The 27,235-nt window shown below is 35.3% G+C and overlaps 3 protein-coding genes across 7 annotated transcripts; 2 read left to right on the forward strand and 1 right to left on the reverse strand.

Moving 5' to 3' along the window:
- Positions 1–5: 5 nt before the first annotated feature.
- LOC108607011 (chondroitin sulfate synthase 1) lies at positions 6–6,815 on the forward strand. 5 transcript variants are annotated; one of them, XM_017997593.2, is made up of 6 exons: positions 15–33; positions 549–758; positions 2,007–2,848; positions 2,906–3,224; positions 5,069–5,482; positions 5,532–6,815. In XM_017997593.2, exons 3-6 carry the CDS (start codon positions 2,084–2,086, stop codon positions 6,527–6,529), a joined length of 2,496 nt encoding a protein of 831 aa, XP_017853082.1. In that variant the 5' UTR covers positions 15–33; positions 549–758; positions 2,007–2,083; the 3' UTR covers positions 6,530–6,815. The 5 variants fall into 5 exon arrangements, with proteins under 5 accessions (XP_017853083.1, XP_017853082.1, XP_017853081.1 ...); XM_017997592.2 differs by lacking the exon at positions 15–33 and adding an exon at positions 98–154; XM_017997594.2 differs by lacking the exon at positions 549–758 and having other exon boundaries at positions 6–33.
- LOC108607013 (alkaline phosphatase, tissue-nonspecific isozyme) lies at positions 3,398–5,005 on the reverse strand. The gene is made up of 2 exons (XM_017997596.2): positions 3,757–5,005; positions 3,398–3,697 (listed from the first exon to the last, which is right to left on the reverse strand). Exons 1-2 carry the CDS (start codon positions 4,961–4,963, stop codon positions 3,513–3,515), a joined length of 1,392 nt encoding a protein of 463 aa, XP_017853085.1. The 5' UTR covers positions 4,964–5,005; the 3' UTR covers positions 3,398–3,512.
- Positions 6,816–8,372: 1,557 nt separating the features above from the next.
- Positions 8,373–9,884, forward strand: LOC108604947. Its single transcript, XM_017994517.1, has 4 exons — positions 8,373–8,435; positions 8,500–8,871; positions 9,535–9,702; positions 9,805–9,884. The coding sequence occupies exons 1-3, from the start codon at positions 8,373–8,375 to the stop codon at positions 9,685–9,687; spliced, it is 588 nt and encodes a 195-aa protein (XP_017850006.1). The 3' UTR covers positions 9,688–9,702; positions 9,805–9,884.
- Positions 9,885–27,235: the final 17,351 nt, after the last annotated feature.

Here is a 27,235-nt window from a genome sequence, read left to right on the forward strand (position 1 = left end):
TATAACAACAAGCGCGATCGAGGCAACACAACGGTGAGCGGCTAAATTTTCGTGTATATTGTTTATGCTTTTGAAGAATCAAAGGGCAAAAGTGAAAATTCAATGAATATGTTTAAAACATATAAATTGCAAATATGTAGTTGCGTTCAAAAAAGTAATTAATAAAAACTTGTTCGAAACAACTTGTTGCTGACATGCATGTGCATGTTTTTTTTTTTTAATGTGTGTGTGTGTTAAAGTCTTGCAGCTCGACCTTTGCTAACTTATCGTCGTAACAACAGCGGCAGCAACAATAACAACAACTGCTAAAAATAATTAAACAGCACATGGCTTTCTGCCCGCATAAATGTGTATGTGTGCGTGTTATAAGTGTGTGTGTGTGTGTGTGTGTGTTGAAAGCCCAACAGTTTAATTGCCGCCACGGCGTCGTCGTCTAATTGTCAACAGTTTCGACGAATTAAACTGTTTGGCCTGCTAAACAAATTCATTTCATATCGCACAATACTCTCTCTTCATTCTTGCTCACCAACACATGCAAATGTACATAGGCTGTCTCGCACATATTTCCTGCGTCTTCCATTAAGACAAGCAGACAAACTTGAGATTGCGACGATCATAAAATATTAACCCGTAAAGGGGGGTGGGGTACTGATAATAATCGACGACTTGCGAGCAGTCTCAAAAAAAAAAGAAGCGAAATAAAAATTATTAAAATCTGCTTGCCTCTGCATTAACAATATTGGAGGCTAAAGCAACAGGTGAGTGAACTTGTCTCATATTCAGCGCAATCACCTGATTCATATATCTTATTTCCAAACTCTAGTGAAGTCAAAGCGTCACAAGCTCTATATTTAAGTTATGAATACAGCTAAAGCATATTGAACCGCATAGCGCTTGATCTATTGCTAAATATTATCTGTATCTATATACACACGCGCAGCTGTGTGGTGTATATAGAAAATCAATGAAATGGAATTTATTATCTATTATAAACAAAGCGTTCCAATGAACTACACAGCGATAGAGAATTGCATAATTGAGACACACACATAATTATTAAGTGAGAGTGACTGACCGCGCAGGTAAAAACGAAAGAGTGGCAGAAAATTGTTTTTAAAATTCGAAAACAAACTCGCAATCGATGCGAATTTCGAACATAGCCCCACAGGCATAGATATAACAGATTATAGTATGTATGTACTATATGCTATATTTCTAGATCAAATAGTTTGCTGATCTGTTTGTTTATTTAATTAGCATTTTATGTGCGGTAAAGCAAACCAGAATGAACAGCAAAAAGAAATAGATGTACATGTGTATGTGTATAGCATGTAGATGATAGTTGAGACGCTTTGCAAGCTGATGCTGCTGCTGCCCTCCGCTCCCGCTCCCGCTCCCGCTCCTCCCGCTGTGCTGCCTCAAGTGGCAGCAATTGTTGCCTTCGTACAATATTCAATTTACACATGTCTCTAAATTTAGCTGATCAGCTGTCTGTCTATATGTCTGCCAGGGCTGTCTGCCTTTATTTTCAATCTCAGCTCAAGTAACCAGGCATGCAGCCCCCTATGTGGTATTCGCATCATCTTGCAAGTGGCACGGCTACGTCGCTTTGTACATAAACTATAAAATTGTTTAACTAACGTCAATAGGTATGCATGTGTGTGTGCGTGTGTTTGCGTCTATGTGTGTGCGGGCGATAGAGAGCAAACAGTTCCACGAAAACCTTGCATGAGTATTATACTCAAACATTTAGTTCATTAAAAGTTGAAAGCTTAACGAATACTCTAAATTGCGTGCAGGTACTTAAGATTTCTCGAATGAGTATAAAAATACATTGAAATTGCTTGAGTTAATTTCTATAATTTGTATGTGTGTAGCGTATTTAAAATTCGCTTAAGCCGCAACCAAAGAGTTATAAAGCACATTGTCGTTCTCTAGCACGCGCCATTAAAGCCCAATTCGTTGAAAGATTCAGTTACTGATTCATTTCCTTTATTTCTTTATAGTCAGCCTCATGCACAGACGCTGCTACAGCTAAGCCATTGAGTCGTCTGTCTGTCCGTCCGTTTATCTCATTGCAAAAATGCTGCAACACACAATGACGAAGCGCAAGACGCTGATCATCGCCTGCTTTGGCATTGCGCTGGGCCTCTGCATTGGCACCGTGCTGAAGAACTATCGCGCCCTGGAGATTGTCAAGCGCTGCAGCATACGGCCAACGAATCAAAAGACGCCACATGAGATAATTGGCCTCAATGACGAGGACACCATACAGAATTCGCAGCGTAATCTTGTGTTTGTGGGCGTCATGACGGCCAAGAACTTTATCGAGGGGCGTGCGCGTGCTGTGTATGATACATGGGGCAAGGAGGTGCCCGGACGCATAGCGTTCTTCAGCTCGGAGGGCAGCTACTCGGACGAGCTGCCTGTGGTGGGGCTCAAGAATGTGGACGATCGCTATCCGCCGCAGAAGAAATCCTTTATGATGCTTTACTACATGTACGAGCATTTCATTGATCGCTTCGAGTGGTTTATACGCGCTGATGACGATGTCTACATGGAGCCGGATAAGCTAGAGCGCTTTCTGCGCTCCATAGACAGCTCCAAGCCGCAGTTTATTGGCCAAGCTGGTCAGGGCAATAGCGAGGAGTTTGGTCTGCTCTCACTGGAGTTTGATGAGAACTTTTGCATGGGCGGTCCGGGTGTTATATTGAGCAGCGAAACGTTGCGTCGTGTGGCGCCACATATTCCCACCTGCCTGAAGAATCTCTATAGCACGCATGAGGATGTGGAAGTGGGACGTTGTGTGCAAAAGTTTGCTGGCATACCCTGCACCTGGAATTATGAAGTGAGTTTAAAGTGCACAGTATTTAAAAAGTCTTAAGCTTCAACTCTCGCTATACAGATGCAGTACATCTTGCGCCACAATTCCAGCGGACGCAATGCCTATACGGGCAAGCTTAAGCGCAAGGAGATCCACAATGCCATTACACTACATCCGATTAAGCAGGCACCACTGATGTATCGTCTGCACTCCTATATACAGGGCATCAAGGCTGATGAGCTGCGGCAGGAGTCCATGCTGCTGCATCGCGACATAAGAAATATGGCCAAGTATCTGGATGTGCCCGATGATAGCACCAATATGTTGCCCAGTGTATCGCCAGCTGCCGTGCCGCACAGTGACACAGGCAAACGACACTTTGAAGATCACAATATATTGGGTAAGTTTATATTTATTTTATTTTACCAAACGTTTGGCATTTGCCGTTAAAATTCAACTGGCACGCGTTGCCAACTAACCAACTTGCCAATGACTGATCGTGGCGTTGCCAATTAGCAGCAAAAATGCAGTGGCGGCTTGCGTATTCACAATAGGGAAAAATACTAGGAAATTCACAGTAAAGCACAAGTTTGCCAGTTCACAATAGACGCTTTCATTTTGAAATTAACAGCAAAAACAAACAATTTACACAGTAGTTAAGTGCGAAAAATTAAAATAATTGCTAAACCTAATGTGGATCATTGCACAAGGTGACGCCTTGGCCCAAGCAGGCGGCGTAAGCCATCAAATGTGGCAGCAGATTTTGCTCCATGACACCGCTAAAAAGATGCGACTGCGGCCCTTGAGCAAAGATGGCGACGTCCTCGCCAGAATGCGCACCCTTGGCGCGTATGTAACTGGGAGTATAAGAGGCTATAAATAGCACAAAGGTTAGCATTGGCATTTGACTTGGCACTGCATTTATTACTTACTCTTGCTTAAAAACGGCGCTGGATTCTCGCGTTTGCCGTCCTTGTTAAGGCTCTGCCATTTGCCCAGCGCATAGTTGAGCGTGCTATAGGGCACACCGTCTAGATCACGTTGGCTCTCGTCGAGTCCTAAAATGGGCGTGCCACGCATAGCATCGCCAGACATGCTTAAGGTATGCGAATGATCAGCTGTGACCACAATGAGCGTTTCCCTTGAATCTGTTAGCTGCATGGCCGTCTCAATGGCAGCATCGAATTCCAGCATCTCATCCAAGGCGTAACCCGCACGCGTTTCATGATGTCCATGATCTATGCGTCCGCCCTCGATGAACACAAAGTAGCCATAGTTGCTCTGCTCCGCCAGACGCTCAATGGCCATGGCTGTAAGATCCTTCAGACGCGGTTGATCTACAGGCGCCGCCAGATGATAGGCCATGTGATTGTCACTAAAGACGCCCAGCAGGCTGCCATTGCGCTCACTGCAGGCATGCAGCGAGTCCAGCGAGCGTGCAAAACAGCCATCCGGATTGGCTTGCAGCCATTCCTGCACCAAATCACGTCCATCCTTACGCTCGCTGGCAAACTTACCCAAACCGCCGCCCAGTATGACATCCAGCTGGCGTCCCGGCAGCTCCTCTATAAGCTGACGCGCAATATCCAGCTCCTGGGAACGCTGCTTGACATGCGCATAGGCAGCCGCTGGACTGGCGTCCGTCAGACGCGTAGTCGTTACCACACCCGTAGCCTTGCCTGCCATCTGTGCCCACTGCAGTATGGAGTTGACATGTGTGCCCTGCTCCGATTGCCCAATGCTGCCATAGTTGGTCTTAATGCCAGCCAGGCAAGCAGTTGCCGCGCAGGCCGAATCCGCCGTCTGGCTGTCGGTGCAGTAAGTTTTGCTAAAGCCAGAATACGGAAAGGACTCGACAGCCAGCTGACTCTCCTCGCCACTGGCGCCGCCATACTGACCCTTCAATATTCTTGCAGCTGTATGCGTTGTTATCGACAGCCCATCGCCCAGCAGCATGATGACATTCTTGGCCATGTGCATATCCCCAACGCCCGCATCGCGCATGCGCTCCAGACGCGTTGCAAGTTGATGCTGCGCCTGCTGCAGCCAATAGCTGGCATTACGCTCCGCCACACTGCCGCCACGCCCAGCACAAACAGTCGCCATGCTGAGCAGCAGCATCAACTCCACGCCGTACATGTTTCTGTCTATATATGTCTTTATAGAGTATGAATGATTAACTGACAAGTTTGCCAGCGGCTACTTTACTAACTCTCTCTCTCTGTCTCTATCTCTTTCTTGCAGGTATTAGTCCGGAGCTGAACAAGTTTGTGCCGGGCAGCACATCGGAGCTGCTGGACTGGAGTTTCATTGCGCGCAGTTTGTACTCTGTGGGCGCATCGAATCCCAAGCAAAAGATTGACTCTGCTATGCGCGAGGGTTTGGAGGATGTGTTCACTGAAGTTATGGAGAACATTAACTATTATTCACGCCAACGCGGACGCATTATTGAGTTCCGTGAACTGCTCTACGGCTATCAGCGACTGGATGCGCTGCATGGTCAGGATCTCATTTTGGATCTGCTGCTGACGTATAAGAAATATCGTGGCAAGAAGATGACAGTGGCCGTGCGTCGTCATTTGTATGTTCAACGCGCCTTTACGGGCATTTTTGTCAAGGAGCTCGATGAGGATTTCTATAATGTTACGCTGCAGCAGAGTAAGTGGTGAAGTTTAATAAGCAAGCAATGCCAACTGTATGCTCCAAGTGTTGTCCCCACCAGGTTTGCTCGGCAGTCTGCTGCACAGCGGCATTGCGCGTCTGAATAGTCACTTCAAGCTGCTGGCGCCTACGCCGGACAAGATTGTTATGGTGCTGCCCATTGCTGGGCGTTTGGCTACGTTTGAGCGCTTTCTGCGCAACTATGAGCGCGTCTGTTTGCAGGCGGATCAGCATTGCGAGCTGCTGGTTGTCATCTTTGGCCAGGAGCTGTCAGCGCATTTGGAGCTGCTGCGTCAGCTGCGCAAGCGGCACATTTACAAGCAAATTAATTATATAAAACGCAGTGACGAATTCTCACGCGGCGTTGCGCTGGACATGGCTGCACGCTCATCCTACATAGAGCCGCAGGACATTATGCTGTTCATTGATGTCGACATGCTGTTCGGTGTGCAGACGCTGGAGCGCGTGCGCATGCATACGCAACGTGGTCGCCAAGTCTATTTGCCCATAGTCTTTAGTCAATACGATCCCAAGCGTCATGGCGAACGCGGCGCGAGCAGCAGCAGCAGCAGCAGCTCGGAGGACATACCCATTGATGATGAGCATGGCTACTTTCGTCAGTTTGGCTTTGGCATTTGCGCTATATACAAATCGGATATACTCGATGAGGACATCGATGGCTTTGACAAGGACATTACCGGCTGGGGCTTGGAGGATGTCAAGTTTCTGGAGAAGATTGTGCGCGTGGGCACGCGTCAACGCGGCTTTTTGGTCAACACCGCCGAACTGCCGCAGGACTATAACGAAGCTGCCGAGCAGTGGCGTCGCCTTTCCGTTTTTCGTGCGCCAGATCCGACGCTGGTGCACGTCTATCACGATATCAACTGTGATGTCTCGCTGGATGCGCCACAGTACAACATGTGCCTGGGCACCAAGGCCAACTCGCTGGGCAGCACGCGTCTCATGGAGCTGCTCTTCTTCAACAATCCCAAAAATGTTGACTTCATCACCGATCTGAATCGACATAAGCTACAAACGAGCTGAGCTTTAAACACTCTCTTAACTAAGTTACGCTTTAAGTATTATCTTATGTATCCTACTACTATATGCTAGCAAAAGTAATGCCAAAAGTTTTTGTTTAGTTTTATAGGCAGTGAGTGCCTGGCGAGTTAGAAAGAGCTCGCGCTACTATTTTATTGTTAAGCATTTAATATTTTCTTCTTGGGCAATCACTTAAAAGTTCCACGCTTAGTCAGTCATATAGTTTGGTCACGGTGTTTGAACAAATATTTTATACATCCATCCTTAAAATTTAATATATATTGCATTTTAAAATATTTGTTTAAAATGCTTGACTTTTGTAAAATTGGCAATGAATTGAAATTAGCATAGCTTGTATGCATTATATTTATTTTAAATAACTAAATTACTTAAAATTATGCGCAAATTGCTTTTTTGTTGTAGTATACAAAATATTTATGTATATTTTGTTTTCACAACTATCTTAAGTCACTTTTGGGCAGCTGTTCCTATACATTAATATGCAAGTTATATATAATATAATAAGTATATGCATACGTACGTATATTTATCTAAGTCTTAATATATATATTCATATTTTCGATGTGATTAAATACAACATTCTGATTAGTCGTCAAATTTTTTACCTAAATATATTTATATCCGTATTCGATTTTTAATTCTTATGTCTTTAAGTTTGTGCTAAGAACTAAGTCTCTAAGTCTGCAATTTAATTTAACTTTATTTAGTAGATTGTTGCCACGCCTTGCTCACATATACGCCTCTGTTTCTTTTGGATGCGTCTCGTAGTTATGCTACAATAATTTTCAAGCTTATTTACGTTTCAAAAGCAGTGCAGACTTTTAGGTATATAGCATATTGGTAAAAATAAAAAAAAATGCTTGAATAATATGTTATTTATGTTTCAAATATATAAAGGTCTCAAAAGCTACATTGCAGATTTTAAAAATCGTATTTTAATGTATCGGCTTTTTTATAAGATATTTAAAATAAAAGCGTATCAATTTTTTTTATTCTAAATTTAAAGTCACAGCTTAAAAACATGCTACAGTATTTATTGCTTGTGCTGTGCGAACAACAGATGGCGCTTGCGTGCATACACACAAGTGCAGGCAATCTATTTAGATTGTCTAACTATATGCACTAAAGCAATTATAAATTAAGAATATATAAATATGGATCGTATTTTTAAAATATGCATATAAAATTAATTAGTTTACATTTAAGCTGTAGCTTATGTTACCAATGCACTGCATTCTGAATAATAAAAATCTTTTATTTATATATATTCAATAGGCACGCAGCGTATGGAATTTGGAATTTGAGTCCGTGGCAGCGGCGGTACAAGCACGCGCCCAAGCCCGAAAACAAGTTATGGATGGCACCAATTGTAATCCGCAACCGTTAAGCTTATCGTGGAGTCGTCGCCGCCGCCGCCCAGTTTGTTGATAGACGCGCGACGCATTCTAGATGACAAACATATAAATATATATATATATAAAAAATTAACCGTGGCCCACAGACTGGAGGTCAGGTGTGTGTGTGCTCGTTGGGTGTCCCGCAGGCGCACACACGGCGTATGCGTGATATGCTCTAAATATGCGCGTGTACGTTAAATTGCATTGAGCTAGCTTCCGTACGGTCTAACCTCGCTAGCAGCTACGCCAGCCGCATGTAGATGTCGGTTTATCATTCGTTTTTTTGTTTTTCGCCATCGATTGCAAATAGCCAATTATAATTTGAACTACATTTTGTTAAACAATTAGTGCGATAAGCTAATTGAACGTGCCATTAATTAATGTTGGCTATAAAGCAGCGCCTGCTGCTGCTCTGGACTGCAATAACAATGTCGCTCGGCCAAGTGTTGCATTTGCTGCTTGCTGCGGTTTTGCTGCTGCAGCGCGTCCAGGTGAGTCCTTAAAAACAAACAGTCATATCCAAAACAAGTTCATATTCATTGCTCTGCTCTGCAGTCTGCCAACTTTGACATTATACTCGATGAGCGCGGCTTGCTCTCGGATTGCAGTCCAGAGGACGATGCTGGCAATTTGCGCATGCATGAGTTTCTCGACATCAGTCGCTTGAGCACTGAATTCGATGAGGACTTGGAGACCATGTACTTCAATGGCGATGTTATAGTTCGACGCGACTTGGCAGCGCTCCAGGAGCCGGTTAAATTGCAGTTGGCTGTTTATCGCCGGCAGCGCAGTGCCTGGCAGCCCACCTTAGTGTCGATTAAACGTGATGATTTTTGCAAATCTATGCACAATCCCTTCGAGTTTTGGTACATCTACATTGCGACGCGTCTGACTGCGGCTGAGCGCGAATGTCCACCGAAGTTGGGGGTGAGTACTTGCATTATTTCATATAATTTTTAGGGTTATGTTAGGTCGCTCAGTCTGCTCCACTAGAATTTCCCTTGTTATCTTCACCAATGACCAATCAACAGCTTTGCTTATACTATCGCCCACACAAAACATTGTTGAGTACACAAATCACCAATAAATTCACCAATTATTTTAGAAAATACGATGCTGGAATTCAACGGTTTGAAAGGGCGTTGAATTTAATTTACACTAATAACCAATAATTTTACTTGATGCTGGAATTGAAATGTTTGAAAGCGAGTTACACCAATCACCAATAAATTCACCAACAGGCAGTTTGTTTCCATTTTTTCTAAACATAATGATGGAATTCAAATGTTTGAAAGGGAGTTGCATTTTATTTAAACCAATCACCAATAAATTCACCAACAGGCAGAGTTGCTTTGTTTTAAATGTTTGCAAGGCAGTTACGCTAATCACCAATAAGTTCACCAATAGGCAGTTGCTTTGTTTCCTTTTGCTAAAACATTCAAATGTTTGAAAGGCAGTTGAGCTATAATTTGCTACTCATACATGAAATACACCAACAAAGTTAACATACTAGTTTTAAACTGGCCTCGCCTATACTCCCACTCAGTCTAGAGCGTATTCTTCGCTTTGTTTTTTTTTTTATAATTGTAGCATGTCTATCAACTGCGCAACATTTCGAATCGCATGTATATTGGGAATATACCCGACTTTGATATAGACGGTGACCTCAAGTGTGTGGTACACTTTACCCAAGGTCCTTACAAGACCTGCATGAGTATCTATCTAACGGTTTATAAGCACTGAACGCCCATGAGTAATGTAAGTTAATTGCCATAACTGAATTGTTGTTTGCAGTTCTTGAATGTTCCATTTTCTTAAATCTGCATATTTATTTAACTTAAATTTTTTTTTTTGTTTTAGGCTTCTTCTATGTGAGCTTTGTATTTAACCCACTTCTATCTAAATGAAATGCAAATAAATAAATTTTTTAAGTGTCTGCGTCGCCGAAAAAACTCAAGATATTTTTATATCCAAACTTTGCAGTTGATAAAGTTTAATCCCTTTGGCACGCTCTGTCACCGATTGTATTATTTGAGATGAGTTGGCGGGCGGGTAGTTGTGTGGGTGGGTGGTTTCGGGCTGGCGCATGATTTGAGGCCAAAACGAATTTACGATATTTGTGGATTTCCTGCAACTTTATCTAGGCGCAGCTCACGTGGTCAAGGTGTTATTTAAAAAATAATAATAAATGCAGATAAAGTCAAATGTAACTTTTGCTTACAACAGTTACTTGCTATTTGATCAAATATATAACAACTATATATAGGTGGGTGGGTGGTTGGCTAGCGCTCGCTGTATTTATATAATAATAAACAAATTGTGTATTTAAGTAATTATTTAGCAAAGTCAAGTCAGCAGCAGCAGCAGCAGCAACCGCAGCAATGAATTCTCTATATAATGCACATATATAAATATTAATAAATCTACAAATTTTTTACGAGCGCTTACGTGACATCTTATTTCCTTACACTTTAAATTTAACAGCATCGCTGTGTTTACAACACAAATAAACAAAAAAAATTATATATATATATATAGCCTTGTTACGTGTAGATCTTTTTTTTGTTGTACTTTATCTTTCGTGTTAAGCAGCTAATTAGTCAGATTCAAGGATTAAACGTTAAACTATTTAGTTAATTTATGTGTGATTATGTTTCCTGTTAAGTTCAATTTTTGCGCATAAAATATTTTGCTTTAATTATTTTGATGCCTATACACAAAAATATTTTGTATATTTTAAATACAAGCTTAGCTTGATTTTTAGCTTAAGCTAATTTGCATTTTTGCAAACTATGCGCAACTATAAACTACAACGCAAATTCAAATAAAGGACAAATAGCTGCAATATTTAATTGCTACTGTTTTCAAATGAACAACAATTAACACCTGAGAGCGCATTGCATAAAGAAATTAAATATTTATCAGGCAGCTAACTAACGTTAACTAGATGCAAATGGGAAGTTGAGTGTCGAGCGACGCTGGCTTAAAGAGCAATTTGCTGCTTACACAGCTGATAAAAAAAAAAAAATAAACGTAATAACAATAAAGTATATTTACCAGTTAAAGGCAGTTCAACTGACTAAAGTTATAGTGTGCAGCAATTGTTGTCTATAAAAGATTAAGACTTGAACTAAAACGTGACCTGTTATTTATGCACTAAGCAATGCTATTTAAATAGAAATGTTTGCCAGCTAGACTTAAGCAATTCTGCAAAATATATAAAGCGTTATATAAATTTATTGCATATATTTTATAAGCTTGATTTCATATAAAAGCAGCAAGCAATTGTAATAGAGCTGGTAAAAATAAATTAAATGCAAATAATTGTAGCAAATTCTTTTTTATGCTCAGTTTTAAGATGCTGATTTTTTTACAGTCAATTCTTAATTTTTATACATTTTATAAAACTTCAAGTCTTGATTATCAAAGAGTTTTTATGCAAATTACGACGTTAAATATTTTATCAAAATATCAAGCTAAGCAGCAGATATTTTCTTTATTATTTACTTGAATTAGAGCTGCAAAAAAAATTAAATTAAATGCATAGAATTTTATCAAATTCTTTCTTATACTCAGTCTTAAGCCAATGCTTAATTTTTATACATTTTATAAAACTCTAAGCCTTGTTTAGAGTTTTATGCTATTTGCTCTGCAAATTACGACGTTAAATATATCTGCAGATATTTTCTTTATTATTTATAAATTTATTGCTGCGTAGTTTTTGTTTGTAGAACTTCAATTGATAACAATTGCTGGTACAGTTGCCTTCATTATTTGCACATTACGTATACGTAACGTATAACGTAAGTTTTTGTCTGTTTTGGTAGGATATGGCTAAGCGAGCTTAACGCTGACAGCTTTCAGCTTTCTCGTCGTTTTGAGGCTCTTTGTGGGCTTGTCTGGCAGTTACATGGGCCATAATTATTTTTGATTTCCCATGGCAGTTGTCATTGTTTGGCTGCTTTGTTTAGCTTTCGTGGGGAATTGCCGAGCGCTTTGCATATCACTCATACGTTCTGTTGTCCACGGCTGATTGATAATTGTTATAAATTAGCCGTCATATTTAGCTGCTTTTTATATAACTGTAAAATTGCCTGTGCGCTTAGTTGCAAATGTTACGAAATGCAAATAAATAGAATGTCAAAGCAATGGCGCTACGTCCATATTAAATGTCGCTCACACACACACACACACACACATACGCCTTGCACTTGTAATTATTATTATTATTATTATTATTGTTGTTGCTGTTGTTGTTGGCTGCTTGCATTTTAATTTGTCAAGCGCCTTGTCAAGAAGTGGCGACTGCAATGTTGTTACAAAAAATTAACTTGAGACATATAAATTTTAAGAGAAAAGGTTGTTGGCACAGCCAACGCCCAACCCACAACCCCCTCGCCTTTTATTTCATTTCATTTCATTTGATTAAATAAAGTACAACATTTAATCAAATAACGAGCAATGAAAGCTTACGAATGAGATAGCAAGTGAGTGAGTGAGCGAGAAGGGAAAGGCAAATAAAACACCAACGTTGTTTCTACAACAAAATTCTGCTGCTGTGCTGTTCTGTAAACATTAAATAAATACAATTTAAATTAATTAAATAAACAAATACAAGCGCAAAAAAAAAAACAAAATTATTTTTTATATTGTTGCAGGAACAAACAAATAAATAACACATTTTATTGCGCAAAACGACAAACAGCTAAAAAATATATATAATAATAATATAGCAAGAAAAAAAAAAAAACTCCCACTTTGGGGGCGCAGTCCGTTGCATTGACCATGATAGCAGCACCCAAATGCTGCGGCGCAATTCCAATTGAATTTCAGTGAAAAAATTCACACATTTTTTTTTTAGTTAAACATAATATAAATATATATTAGACATAACTGGCCGAATCACGTGTTCTCGCTGGCAAGCTGGGCACGCTATTGTTGTTATAGCCCTATAAACAGTTTTCAATTAAGCTGCATGGCAATTTTTGCATTAAATTGATAGATTGCAAAATAAAAAGAAACTAAATTACATGCAATCAGCTAAACGTAGCGTACAGTGCCTAAAACTCGACATTGCCATAATATAGCTAATTGTTATGATTATAGAAACTCTCGACATTTATTCAACTAAACATTACGTTTTGAATAAAGTTATTACGCTAATTGGTTTATAATTTTCCATTTTATTTCTAAATAAATTTTTTTGTTGCGCTTTCTTTTTATTCTCACGCGCACATTAAGGTTATGTTTTAAGTATAGAGAGATCTAAACGAGTTGATTAGAAAAGTCACGCAGGGGTTTTGAGCTCTACAAATTTTAAGATTAGCAATTTTTGAGTTCTTGGCATTGCAATTTTCGTTTTGTTGTAACAAACAAAGTCATCAAATTGGATTTGCGGCATTGCAGCCCTGGTTTTAGCTATAAAAATAGCCAATTTTACAAAAGTTTTGTTTTTTGTATTAATTAGAAACTTGTTTTTGTCTTATCTACAGTTTTGCTTTGCTTATGATTTATAGGAATTTCATAATTAGCTAATTTGATTTATGCATTGTTTATTTGTGATACATAAAAATTGTTAATTGCTTAAATTAATAATAAAGCAATTGTAATTGCAGCTGAATATTTGAATTTTATTACGCGTCATTTTATTTGGCTTACTATTTATTTAACCAATAAGCAGCCAAATAATAAAGTTTGTGCTTATAGCAATAATTGGCTTAAGCACTCTAATTGCTTATTAATTAATTGCACGATAAAACTTTCCATAGTCTGTGCCACTTTTCGCAAGCAAATAATATATAAAATATTTAGAAAATATATAAAATAATTTGCAGCCATTGGCTGCAATAAATCCATAAACAGTCAACAAGCATCAATGGTAATCATAAAAATTAAATAAGTAAACAACAAAACTGTATCAACTTGAGTAGTGCCCAATCAATTAATGAGCCACAACCAGCCCGAACCAGTTGAGCTGAGCTGAGCGGGCGGCGGCGGCAATCGAGACTCAGAAAGAAAGAAATACACTCATCATTTACATTAAAACGAGCTTAAACAATTTCGCATCGTAAAATCAATTTAATGCTTCTGTGTGTACGCAATCTTTTATGGCCCACTGTATACGCGTTCAAGCATTGCGTTAATCAATTGCGCAAATGTTAGATTCTGCGCATACCCTTACTACAAAAAAAAAGAGAATTTTGATATATTAAAAAAAGCTGTAATTGGAAAATATTACTAGTAAAAATATTATAAAATTATTTGCTGCAATAACTTCAAAGGATTTCTAAAGTAATAATAAAAAATAACAAGAAAATCTTTATTTTCTGCAATTGAAGTTGTAATTAAAATATTTAAAAATATTTAAATAGTTTGAAAATAGTTCTAAATCTAATACAAGTAAAAATATTATAAAAATATTTGCGTCAAAGTATTTTTAAATAATATTCAAATATAACATAAGAGTTTTTTAATTGCAAACAAAGCTACAAAAACTTTATTTTCTCTAATTTTAGTTGCAATGAAAATATTAAAAAAATATTTGTATAGTTTGAAAATAGTTCTAAACCAAATATGTAAATTTTTCAATACAACAAATTAGAAAATAATACAAGTAAAAATATTATAAAAATATTGTTCTGAATAGTTTGAAAATATTTCTAAGCTAAACATCTAATTTTTTCAATAGAAGTAATTGAAGTTGTAATTATAAAAATCATAATAAAAATATTTCTTTGAATAGTTTGAAAATATTTCTAAGCTAAAGATCTAATTTTTTTAATAGAAGTAATTAAAGTTGTAATTAAAATATTATAAAAATATTTCTTTGCATAGTTTGAAAATCTTTTAAAATGTTATAAAAATATTTCTTTGAATAGTTTGAAAATATTTCTAATAATTTCTATAGAAGTTTTTTCAATAGAAGTTTTTAGTTGCTGCAATTTGATAATTTTCTTATGATCTCTTTTTTAATTTATGACTTGTACTCTACGTTGTTATTAAAAAGAATTTAAATAATTATATTTATAGCTTATTCAAATATAAATTTATATATACATCATTTTTGCATTTAAAACAGCTACAGCTTTTTATTAAAAAATTTTTTTTTTGTATATTTTAAAATTCTCTTAACAATTTGCTAGAGCATTGCAACTTTGGCTTTTGATAATTTGCTTGCCACGCTCGATTAGATTTTAGCGCCTTTTAACTCTTCACTTAATGAAGCCCCAAACATGACTTTAACACCTTTGCGGCTTATTTTTGTTTGGCATACAGAGTCCAAGATGCCTTCTCCAATGTTTATATTATATTTCTTTTTATTGCATTTACGCAATACGAACTTTCCTGGTTCAAAATTTTATGAAGCAATCCACTTAACTTTCCAAACTGATTGCCATAAAAATAAACAACAATTTATGCACATAGGAAAATTTTAAGCTAATAAGTTCATTACGAAAATTACAAAATAAATTTTTAAGTGCAATTGTTAACTTCAAAAATTAAAGACTGCAGCTGAAATAAAGTTTAAACAACGAATTGTGGCATACGCTAACAATAGCAATAAATAAAAAAAAAATTCTAATTTTAAAAATGAAGCAAGCGTAATTTGAATTTGAAAGAATTAGAGTTATAGAGTTATAAAAAAAAATGTGGTATCTAAATTTAGCCACGCAATAAGAATTCTTTATTTTTTTATGTCTTAAGCTGAACAAGTTTGAATAGCATACCAGCAATAGCTAATAGAACAAGTTAAGAGTTAGTTTCAGCAGTAAAATCCATAATTTGTGATTAGTTAAACATGCTGACATAGTTATTAAAGTTGTTATTGCTTACGCCCGCTTAAGCGGACAGAAAAGAAAAGTTGTAGAACAAAGAAGAAGAAAAAAACAAGCAAAACTCGATTGATTAACTAGCTGATGAGCATAACTAATCTGAAGATCTGCTGACGTCGCAACATTGCAAAAATTAAGCGCAAAAGACAAAACATAATAAAAATGAATTTTTTTTTTGCCTGGGCACACACGGGTGGGCTAAGGCACTCGGACTCGGACTCGGACTTGGTGGTGGTGGTGGTGGTGGTGTCGGTCTCTCGGTTTGATACTATACTATGTGTAGTATGTACTGGAACTGGTCTTGGCGCTGGTACCGGTTCACCTTGTAAATCAACGCCACATACTAAAAATACCAGTGATCGAATGCTTAGTGTTGTTGCTGTTGTTGTTGCTGCAGTCGGCAGACTTGGCCAACATGAGCTCCAATTCGGCCCGTGAACTGCTTCAAATGTTCACAATAAAAAAAAAATACGCTAACATGTGTTTTTTGTAGTTTGTCGCCATTTTGATTTGGCCAGCTGCTAGTTTCGAATTGTTGTTGTTGCTTTTTGGGTTCTACGAACTTTTGCTGAAGTTCAAAAATTGTTTTTTTTTTTTTTTTGTGGCCTAATCGTGCCAAAACATCTTTGGTTGTGTACGATAACAGCGAGAACGGCGCTACATATGTAGATAGCGCTGCAGGCGTCGCTGCCGGCGTCAGCAGCAGCAGCAGCAGCTGTGAGAGCTTTGACTGCCATTGCGGAAGCTCTTTGCTGCTTTTGCTTTAGCATCTTCAGCTGCTGCTGCTGCTGCTATTTTAGCTTTTGTTGTTGTTGTTGTTGTTGGGTACATTGCCCGTTGACCGATTTGTTGTCGCTTCGCTCTGCTCTGCTCTGCTCGTATATCACATTTCACAAGAAATCTATATAAATATTGCGCAAAGCCTTTTGTTTTTATTATTTACGTATTTTTTGTATATTTTTTTTTTTTTTTGTTTGTTTGTGGAACCGGCCTGAACTTTTGCAAAACTCTCAGGGTTGCCAGTTTCTTGACACCGTCACACAGCCTGCCTTAGTTCCTGCTTGCTGCTGAAATTTGAATTTGAATTTCAATTTTATTTTAGTTTTGACTCTTTTTTTTTGCATTTTTATGTCAACATTTGTTGACTTAACATCGCCTATTAGCTTTGTAAGTAGCTGCCAATTAGAACAGCGACGTCGCAGTCGCGGCGTGCAGTTGACGCAGGCGACGCCGCCGCCGCCGACGACGTTTGTCGCTAGTTGGCCTTGAGCTTTGGCGCACATTTCTGTTTTTTAATACACTTTGTTGACAAGTGAAGCCAATGGGGTAGTTAGGGTAGAAACTGAAGTAGCTCAAGCTGAGATAGCTGCTCACTTTTTGATCGATTTTAATGCTTTGTAAATTTTTTTGGTAGCTTTAAAACAAATACAAATTATTAAAGCAAAGGATATAAGTAATGAAATAACAAATTTAATGCAACAACTTCTCAGTTCATTAAATAAACTATGTACATTTTTTCATAAAAAATATTACCTACATAAAATAAAAATTTTTGTTCTGATTTCTTGATCAGGCTCTACGTTTTATAACCATTAAATTGGTTGATTAACGTAAAATAAACAAATAATATTATCTCTGTATATCTTGTATATAAATAATTGCAATCAAAGCTTTCAAAACAAGCGTTTTATTTTGAAAATGCAAGCTATAGCAAGTATGCTAAAGACTATGTATTCCATTTTTTAAAATGCCTCAAATGCTTTAATATACAATATGCTTATTTAATATAATGTATAATATAAAAGCCTGAAAGCCTTCGTAGCTCTGGCTATACCAATAGAATTTAATTCTAGGCTACAATTAAAATAAATAAATATATAATATACTTTGCTCAAATAAGTGTTGAAGTCAACTTGTTACTTGGTTAAGTTCAAATATAAGTTTAGCTTTCGCTTATTATATTTTTGTGTAAACAAAGTGTATATCATAGTTGTGCATTGCCTGCTTAGCACGCTGCCTTGTTTATGCTGCAGGCGAACCTGTTACAGGCCCAGGCATTCCATTCCGATTGTTCCAACAAGTACTTTCCATTTTCTTGGCATTTCCATGCCAGTTAGCTAACTAACTTACAATCACCTGCTAACTGTCTGCAGTTGTCTTAATTGTTGGCTAATGTCCACAGCGCAGCATGCCCAGATTCCTAACTACAATAACAAAAACCCTTCACCTCAGTCACAGCCAGAGCCGCACACGTTTATTAAGTTTGTTAACTGACGGCGCAGCATGTGACAACAACAACAGCAGCTAAATAAATGATTAACACACAAAGTTTGTGCACATACAATTACACACATGTGCAATGCATATGTGTGTGTGTGTGTGTGTGTGTGTGTGTGTGTGTCTGACCTGTCAGTTCCACTGAAGGCTAGTTCTTAATGCTAAATCCGGCTCAGTGGCGTAGTTTGTTTTTTTTAACTAAGGGATATAGTTTTGTAAACAAAACTTGCATTGCACTTTAATTTAATTTCAATTGCAATTAAACATTTAAGTTGCACTTGCTGCATTAGCTCATATCTGTATATATATAATATATATTTCTATAGCTAACAGCTGCAAAATGTTCATATTGCATTCATAAATCAGCCGTTTGTCAGTTGAAATCGATTAGGTTAATAGACGTTACCAGTTGAGAGATGATATCGTAACAATTATAAATAAAACGTAATAACTGAGGATGCTGCTAATTATATGCAAATCGCAATTACTTTGTGTGCTTAAGTCAATAAAATGATAAATGCACTCAAACTATACCGTAACACTAGACGGCATAACTATTTTATTTCAATGGAAAAATTCCCCATTGTAGCTTTTATAACTAAATGACAAATATAATATATTAGTTAGTGTAGTAAAAATTGCACAGATATTATAAATCTGTAGCTTTTTACACAAAACTTTTAGTTTTCATTGGAAAGTAGAAATCAATTATTAAATATTTTTTTAATTTAAGTACAACAAACAGTATTATCGATAACATTTAATAAGGCATGGCAGCTTGCTTACGTTTTGTATGTACAGTAATCGATAAAAATGTCATTTATTTAGCTATTTATTTCATTGAAATGTCGTAAGAATTTTTTAAAATATTTTTTTTTTACATTAATCGTTATTATAATATAAATTATTATTTAGTGCGCATTAATAGCTTTCATTGGAATATAGAAATTAATTTTTTATATTATTAAAAAAAAAGTTGTAATAGCAACAACTAAATCAATTGTTGTATTATCGATAACATTTAATAAGGCATGCAATTTGCTCTACAGTAATCGATAAATATGTAAATTATTTAGTTATTTATTTCATTGAAATGTAGTAATAATTTGTTGAATATTTAAAAATATTTTTTTAAGTTATTTTAGCAACAAGTAAATCAATTAGTCTATTTGTCGATAACAGTTTGCTTAAGTTTTATATGCGACAGTAATCGATAAATTATTTAGTAGCTTTCATTGGAATATAGAAATTAATTTTTGAATTTAAAAGTTATAGTAGCAACAAGTAAATCAATTATCGATAACATTTAATAATTTAATACCTGCTTACTTATTATATCTACAGTAATCGATAAGTAGCTATATTATTTAGTTAGTTAGTCATGCCGCATGCAATCAGCGACCAATTAGCTTAAGCCCTAGCATTAGACATATTAATTTACGCCTGAAATTTTCACTCTCTCTCGTGTTGCTGGTGTTAGTTTGATCGATCACACTACGAACAGCACAAATTGCCGTGTATATTTGTTGTTAATAGTCGAGGCTAATTAAACAGATAACGACGCTGCAGATAAACATTACTTAATGTTTGTACAAAACAAAAAAAAACATAAACAACAAAAATCATAAATCGATAAATACCAGATCATGTGGGCACAATAAAAAGCAAAGCAATGTGAGTAAGCGTAGTCGTTGATTAGGAAGCTAGTTAAAGGTTTTATAGGTGGCTGGAAAATTACTGCCAATTTGGTTTTGAGGCTGGTCAGGGACAAGTGTAAAATTTAGCAGTTAAACATAAACTATAGTAAAGTTCAATAAGCTGCAGCTTGGCATTGTTTTCAGTTGTTGTTGTTGCCAATCCGTTGCCTGTGTGTCCTTGGCCTTCACATACATTTGAGCCAGGCTTGAGTAGCCGAGTTGTCCTCACTGAATTGTTGCCAGTCCACTTGCCTTGTAGTTTATTTTTTGGCTTGCATTGCAATTGTTGCTCCCGTTAATAACTTGACTTGTAGCGCTGCTTCTTCTTCTTCTTTTTTTTTAAGTACGTGCTGGCCAAGCCAAGCTTAGCGATTTCAATTGTGGGATTTGCGGCATACAAAAGTTTCATTATTATTTTCGTTGCTATTGTTGTAATTTATTGACTCGGATGCTACGTGAGTGTTATTGAAAATGGTCATTTGTTTATGTTGTTGTTGTTGTTGTTGTTGTCATAGCTGGCACCTCCACCTCCACCCATATTACGAGCTACTTATTATCATGGTTTATCCGTTTTACTATCTCGCTCTCTCTCTCTGTCTGTCTCGCTCTGTATTTCTTAACTTAATTTATACAAACATTGAACTTATATATTTATAGCATTTTGTTGTTATTTTATTTGCATTGAGGCGCGTGGGCGTGGCAGCTGTTTATAGCCTATGGTCAGTGCCGTTGCTTTTTTTTTTTGGGGCGTGGCGCGCTTACAACAATAAAATCAACGGTTGTTGTCTTTTGTCTCGCATGATTTTGAAAATTACTTTTATTGCTTTATGCAAAAATTTCAAGGAAAATACACTTTACACTTTGGCATGCATAAGATAACAACAATTGGCATAAACAATTTATGAGCAACAAATTACATTGGCTTGCCAAGCTAAGAACTTTTTTTTAACAATTTTGCTTACTTATTTGTTTGTACGTTCAACTAATACTTAACTTAACTATTGCTTGATTGCATTTTACTGCCAAGCTTAACAATTAAATTACATTTGTTTAATTGTTGGCATAATTGCAAACAAATACGGAAATGCTTAGTTACTAATAAGGTTTTATTTTTAATTTAGCTTGTCTAATTTTAGCGCAATGTCTAATCAGTGCTATTTATACTATTTTTTATTTCAAAAATTATGCAGCATTAAAATGAGAGATTAATTGTATAAGTTTTAAGTGCATAAGATTTATTTTAATGCAAAGATAAGAAAAAATGTGGGGATTATTGAAGTTAATTTATTTATTATTATTATTTCCTAAATTTAAAGTTTAGATTTAGATAATTGAATTGAGCTATATTTAAAGCAAATATTTATATTGGAAAAAATTGGGTATATTTCATATTTAAAACATAATTAAGTTTAAAGCGTTATATAAGCTTAAAGTCAGACTAACTTTTGTTAGCTACATAAACACCAATTTAAATAAATATTTATTTGGAGATACATTTTAACTCAGCATCTTGAAAATATGAAAAAATTGGTAGATAGTTGAACTATTAGTTCTAAATCAAAGTAAAGTCAAACTATTAATATTATTTATTTATGTTTTAAATTTAATTAGAATTAAATCTATATTACTATAATGTAGCCAGAGCTACTGAGACCTGCAGGCTACTATGTATTGTATATATTAGCTATTTCTTATATTCAATTTTTTTATGCGATTTATGAATATTATTATATTTTGTTGCTTAACTTCTGCCATAAGTTTGGGTGGGGGCAGGAATTTTCAGTCTAAATATTAATATTTTGATAACTAATAGTTTAAGTACTAAGCTAACTTTTCAATATCATTTAATATTGCATTGAATTCATTACTTTGTAAGCAAATTGTTAAAAGAAAAAAAGTATTCAGCACTTAACATAAAAAAACGTGTCGCAAAACTTTGTTGTTGTTGTTGTTGTTTATGCTTTTGTTTTTGATCGTTCACGACATTTATTAATTAATGTTGATGAATTGGCAGATCAGATCACTTACACAGGCCCCAAACGCTCATCAATAGACATTGTGGCGAAATTTTGTTGGGACAGGCCTCCACCCAGTCTCAGAGCTGGGAACTCGCCACTCGAATGTGTCGCAATTTGGCGATTTGCGACTTTTTGCTGTCTTATTGTTTTCATTGATTAACGATAATTAAACAATTCCGCTGCGGAACGCTGAACGCCGCTAATGGCAACGAAAACTTTACACATTCTACACATTTTGCCATTTTTTGTATTTCGGGGAGTTTATACAATATACAACCGATCCCAATACATATATCGAGCACTTAGCGTGCCAGTGCTAATGCCATCTAATAGAGCACGAACACAAAGTGATATTAATTGAAACATGCCCAACAACGACAACACAACACAACACAATTCTTAAATATAATAAATAAATAATTTTTATTTATTTTTTATTGTTTGTTCGTTCAGCGCAAATCCGCTAACGTTAGGGAAGGCTAAGCAAAGTCTGGGGGTCTCTAGAAATTCACCTGGGGCTGGCAATTCAAACAATTGTTTAGTTCGCAAATCAAATGTAGAATTTAACAATTAGACAGCGCAATTTGCTATAGCAATTTTTTTTTATATTTATTTTATATTGCAACTGCTTGTTAATTGCAATTTACATTGCAAGCAACAAAGCAAAACAAATATAACAATTTTTAAAATATTTAAAGCGCCTTTTAAAATGATTATATATAGTATATATTCAAGTAAAATTTAAAAAAATAATTGCAGTAATAATTATAATAATAATGCTAGAAATTTCTTAGCAAATATAACAATAAGCGAGTAAAATTAGCAGACGCTACACTGCAAAAAAATATAAAAGAAAATTATTATTTTTTGATATAAATTTTTATACATTTTTTTTTAATACATTTGGTAGTTTAATAAATTTATATACATTTTTGTAGTTTAATATTTTTTTATACAAATTCTTGTAGATTAATATATATTTTTGTAGCTTAATATATATTTTTATATATACATTTTTGTAGCTTAATATATTTTTTTATATATATTTTTGTAGCTTTATATATTTGTTTTATTTAAATTGTAGTTCAATATATTTTTATATAAAATTTTTATTAAGTTTAATATATTTTTTCTTATCTATTTTTTATATAAATTATTGTAGCTATATATATTTTTTATATACATTTGTAGCTTAATATATATTTTTTTTTTGTAATTAAATTTATTATATTTCTTACAGTTTACTTGAGACTCTAGATTGGCGCTTTAATTTTTGGGCTCGCCTGTGTTTGGGTCTTATCGTTATAATTTAACAATATTATTGTTTAATTTGTTGCAAAAATATTTGTATTTATATTTTTCATCTACTTAAACGTTTAGTACACATTTAATGCCGACTACAATGAGCTTTTTAAGCAGCTGTGCTAATTTTCCCGCCATTGTCTGTGGGCCACAACAACTTAGGGAAAACTGTGACGTTGCCACGCCCCCCCCCCCGCACAGCCCCTCAGTCCGCGCAGCGTCTTTTGCTGATTGCGTTCAAAATGCTGCGCAAATAAAAACAAAATAAATATTATAATAATGAATGAAAACAACAGCAACAAAAAAAAAAAGAGCTATACGTATATAGAGACTTACTTATTTGTTAGTTGACTTTAATATTGTGTGCTTAGTAAGAGCTACGTCAATTAGTAGCTGCTGTTGTTGTTGCTGTTGTTGTTGTTGATGTTGCTGCTGCTGTTGCTGTTGTTGGCGTGTGGCTCGAACGCTGTTTGCTTGGCCGAGAAGGTTGTAAACTGGGAACTGGAGCTAGCTTAGCCTTAGCTCAATCTAAGATTATCTCAGCTGCGAGTCAAGTGCAGGCCGCGCAGCTTTATTTAGTTTTCTATTTCTCATTTTTCTCTTTCTGATTGGCATCTTAGTTATTTTGTCAAAGCCAAGTAAGCGGGTTGCCGCAATAGATCATACAAATTAATTAACTAAATTAATGCGCGTATCTTGATTAACTGCTTTTCCAAGCGACGAGAACTTTCTGCATTAGTTATAATATGAAAGTTATAGATGCTTAACTTTATACTAGATTGTGGGCACAGCTGTTCAATTTAAATTAATCAATTATTGAATTTATTAATTTAAAAATAAGCGCATTTAATATTTTTAAGGTGCCAGCTTCATTTCAGTAATTTTTGCTTAGTTGAATTTCCAATTATTTGTTATTTATTTATTATTAATTAATTCAATCAATTATTATTTAATTTGTCAATAATTATTTAATTAATATGTATTATTTATTTATTTTTTTATTATTTAATGAATTAATAATTTATTATTAATTTTCTTTATTTTCCTTTAACATTCGATCAACAAATGCTGCAAGTGTTAGTTAGTTAGTTACTTCAAATAATTTAAACAAATAAATACAAATATTCTTTGAATTATTTTCAACTATTTTGAACAATCTTAAATGTTAATTTTATTTTACTATTATTTTATATAACATTAATTTGTTTTTGTATCTTTGTAACTGCGTTCGTTTCTTAATTTATTCACAACAATTTTCTGCTAGTAAAATTGAAGCAAATTTCAAATGAATTAATATTTAAATATCTACGCTGCAAACAAGTTTTTTAACATTTAATAAGTTCAAGCAACAAACTGCTGCAGTCTTATATTAAAATGCTAAAGGTATATAATAATAATAAAGGCAAGATAATCAATATAATCATTGCTCCAGTTAATTAAACAAACAAAAACAAAATGCACATTAAAATTAAATTCGATTAAATTTGTAAGCAGCGACATATAGACAAATATATATAACGAATTAAAAACAAAACAAATTTAGCATAATTAATTTTATGTGAAATGTTGTTCAATTTACTTGGCTTGAAGCTTGTTGTTTGTTGCACGCGTCGTATGCGCAATATTTTTATTTTTTGCTGGCAATGCCCTCTCTGCTCTATCGCTGCTGCTGTTGCTGCTGCTGCTCGTTCTATCAGTGTCAGCGCCCGAGGCTCCAACTGCCATCGGCCACACCCAAAAGAATGTCGCAGCTTGTCCGCAATCTTTTGTTTCTTACGGATTTCAATTCGCTTAAGTTTTGTTTGCGTTTTTCAGTTGCGCGACAACAATAAGATTTTATTTCATTTCTTGACTTGACTCTTTGCTGTTTTGTGCTTTTGCACAAGGCCGCTGCCAATTTTTGTTATGTTTTTTATTCTTGAGCCTGAACTTTTGTACAATTGTCTGAGTTGAGTTGAGTATTTGAGCTTTCAATTTGAAAATCACATATCGTTTAGTAATTATTTATTCAACATTTTTTATTGACTTTGCGCTTGATTTACAGCAACTAAATCATTATATTTGCAAATTCATAAATTGATTGACAATGTGTCAAAGGCAAAAAGTGTTAAGTGCTTAATTTGTTAAATTCCCAATTAAAATATTTAAGCACACTTAACAAATAATCATCATTGGCAAGGAAATATTTCAAATCAAATTGTCTGTCATGCTTAAAACAAAGTGACAAAACAATGTTTTTATTTTGCTTTTCACAAATAAAACACATTTAATTAAAAATTAATTAACAATTGTTAACAATAAAATAACAAAATAAGCCAAATAAATACAATAATAATGAAATTAATCAAAATAGTAATGCAAATATACAAAATTAAAATAACAAATATAAAATAAAATTCAAAATTACCTTAATAATAAAACAAATAAAATTATAAAAAAATGTTTAACAAAAATAAGTAATAAAAATAATAACTAATTATAATTACAATTAAAAAACATTAATCAAAAAATAAACAAAAATATTAAAAAAATAAAAATAAAAAATATAATAAATATCAACAAAAATAATATTAACAATATTAATAAGCAACAACTAATTTTAATTGCAATAAATAACATTAAATCAAAAAATAAACAAAAATATTATAAAAATAAAAATTCGCAATAAAAATAACAATAAAAAATATAATAAATAACAACAACAATATTAATAAAATTTATTTTTTGCCTTTGCATTAAATTCAATTGATTTATATTATTGTCTCAACGTATGCGCAATGTCTATAAAATATGTACAAACAATTTATTTATTTGTTGGCCGCTAGTTTTGTTTGTTTATGTTATGCACTTTAATTTTATTTGTCAACAAAACAAAATTTGTCTCGAGCTGGTTAACGAACGTCCTTGACCATCATAGATTGGCATAAACAAAAATAAAAACAACGACAAATAACAAAGCAACAACAACAAACATTTATTGTATGCAGTTTGCCAATTAATTTCGTATGCAGTTGGACTGCAGAGCGTTCTGGCAATATTTTATGTATTTATTTTTTTTTTTTCGTTTGTGTGTTTCAACGCAGTTTGCATTTGGCAGCTTAAGATATTTATTTATAGACTGCTGCGCTGGCTTTTAGCCTTCCCAAGTTTTTGGGCGCACGCGGCGTATGAGTTATGCAGCATGTAAAGCGTTGAGCATGTCAGCAATAATTATGAGATGGCTGCAGCTTAATGGCAACGACCAACATCTCAGCATCAGCAAGTTCTGAGCACTGGGCGCGTCAACTTGGGCTGAATTTACAGCTCGTTGGCCAAAAGCCAAAGCCAAAGCCGAAGTCTTTGTTTTTAGCTAAGCGAGCGCTGTGTTCAGTTGTTGGTTGGCCAATGGCCATACCCACAAATCGACTTAATGCGACACCATCAGCAGCAGCAGCACCAGCACCAGCACCAGCAACGATGTCCAACGTTCCAACGTTCAACGATTCTAGTTTCAACTGGCTTAAAGCGGTTACAAACTGCTTCCAAACGCGCTTGCTTGCCATTTTGCAAAGCGGCAGCCAGCAACGTGTTGCTGTTGTTGTTGTTGTCGCTCAAGCTCAAGTTGCTGCTGCTGTTGTTGCTGGTGGCAGTGGCAGTTGTAGGTCCATCTTGGCCTGTACTTATGCCGGCCGCCGCCGTTCGCCTGCGCAACTAACGACTTACCCACCCACCCCCATTTTTCCCATCCCCTTGCTGCCTTGCTCGCTATTCATCGCTTAGTCTGTTGTATCCCTTATCTGTCCTTGACGCTTGGTTGCCAATACAAAATAACTTAAGGCAGTAACTAACTAAATTAAACTAGCGCAGCTTTTACAGTTTTGAGTTCTGATCTATGTATAGCTATAGCATCGGCCTAAACAAGCTGCAATATTAACAGCGAGACGCTTAAATATTTTAAGCCAAACTCATAGCTATTAACTAATGTTTAGTTAGTTCCAGTAAAATTCTAATAAAAGTTGCACTGCTTTAATTATGTTTAAAGCAATACTAATTGAAAAGCGGCTTGTATAGAAATTATTTAATTACATATTAATCAACAAAGTAATGCAAAATAATCAAGAGTAATTAACAATAATTCGACTGCTTTTATTATATTATTTTTAATAATTTTGCTAATGCTTAATTA

This window comes from Drosophila busckii, chromosome X (genome assembly GCF_011750605.1).
Source record: "Drosophila busckii strain San Diego stock center, stock number 13000-0081.31 chromosome X, ASM1175060v1, whole genome shotgun sequence".
NCBI lineage: Eukaryota > Metazoa > Arthropoda > Insecta > Diptera > Drosophilidae > Drosophila > Drosophila busckii.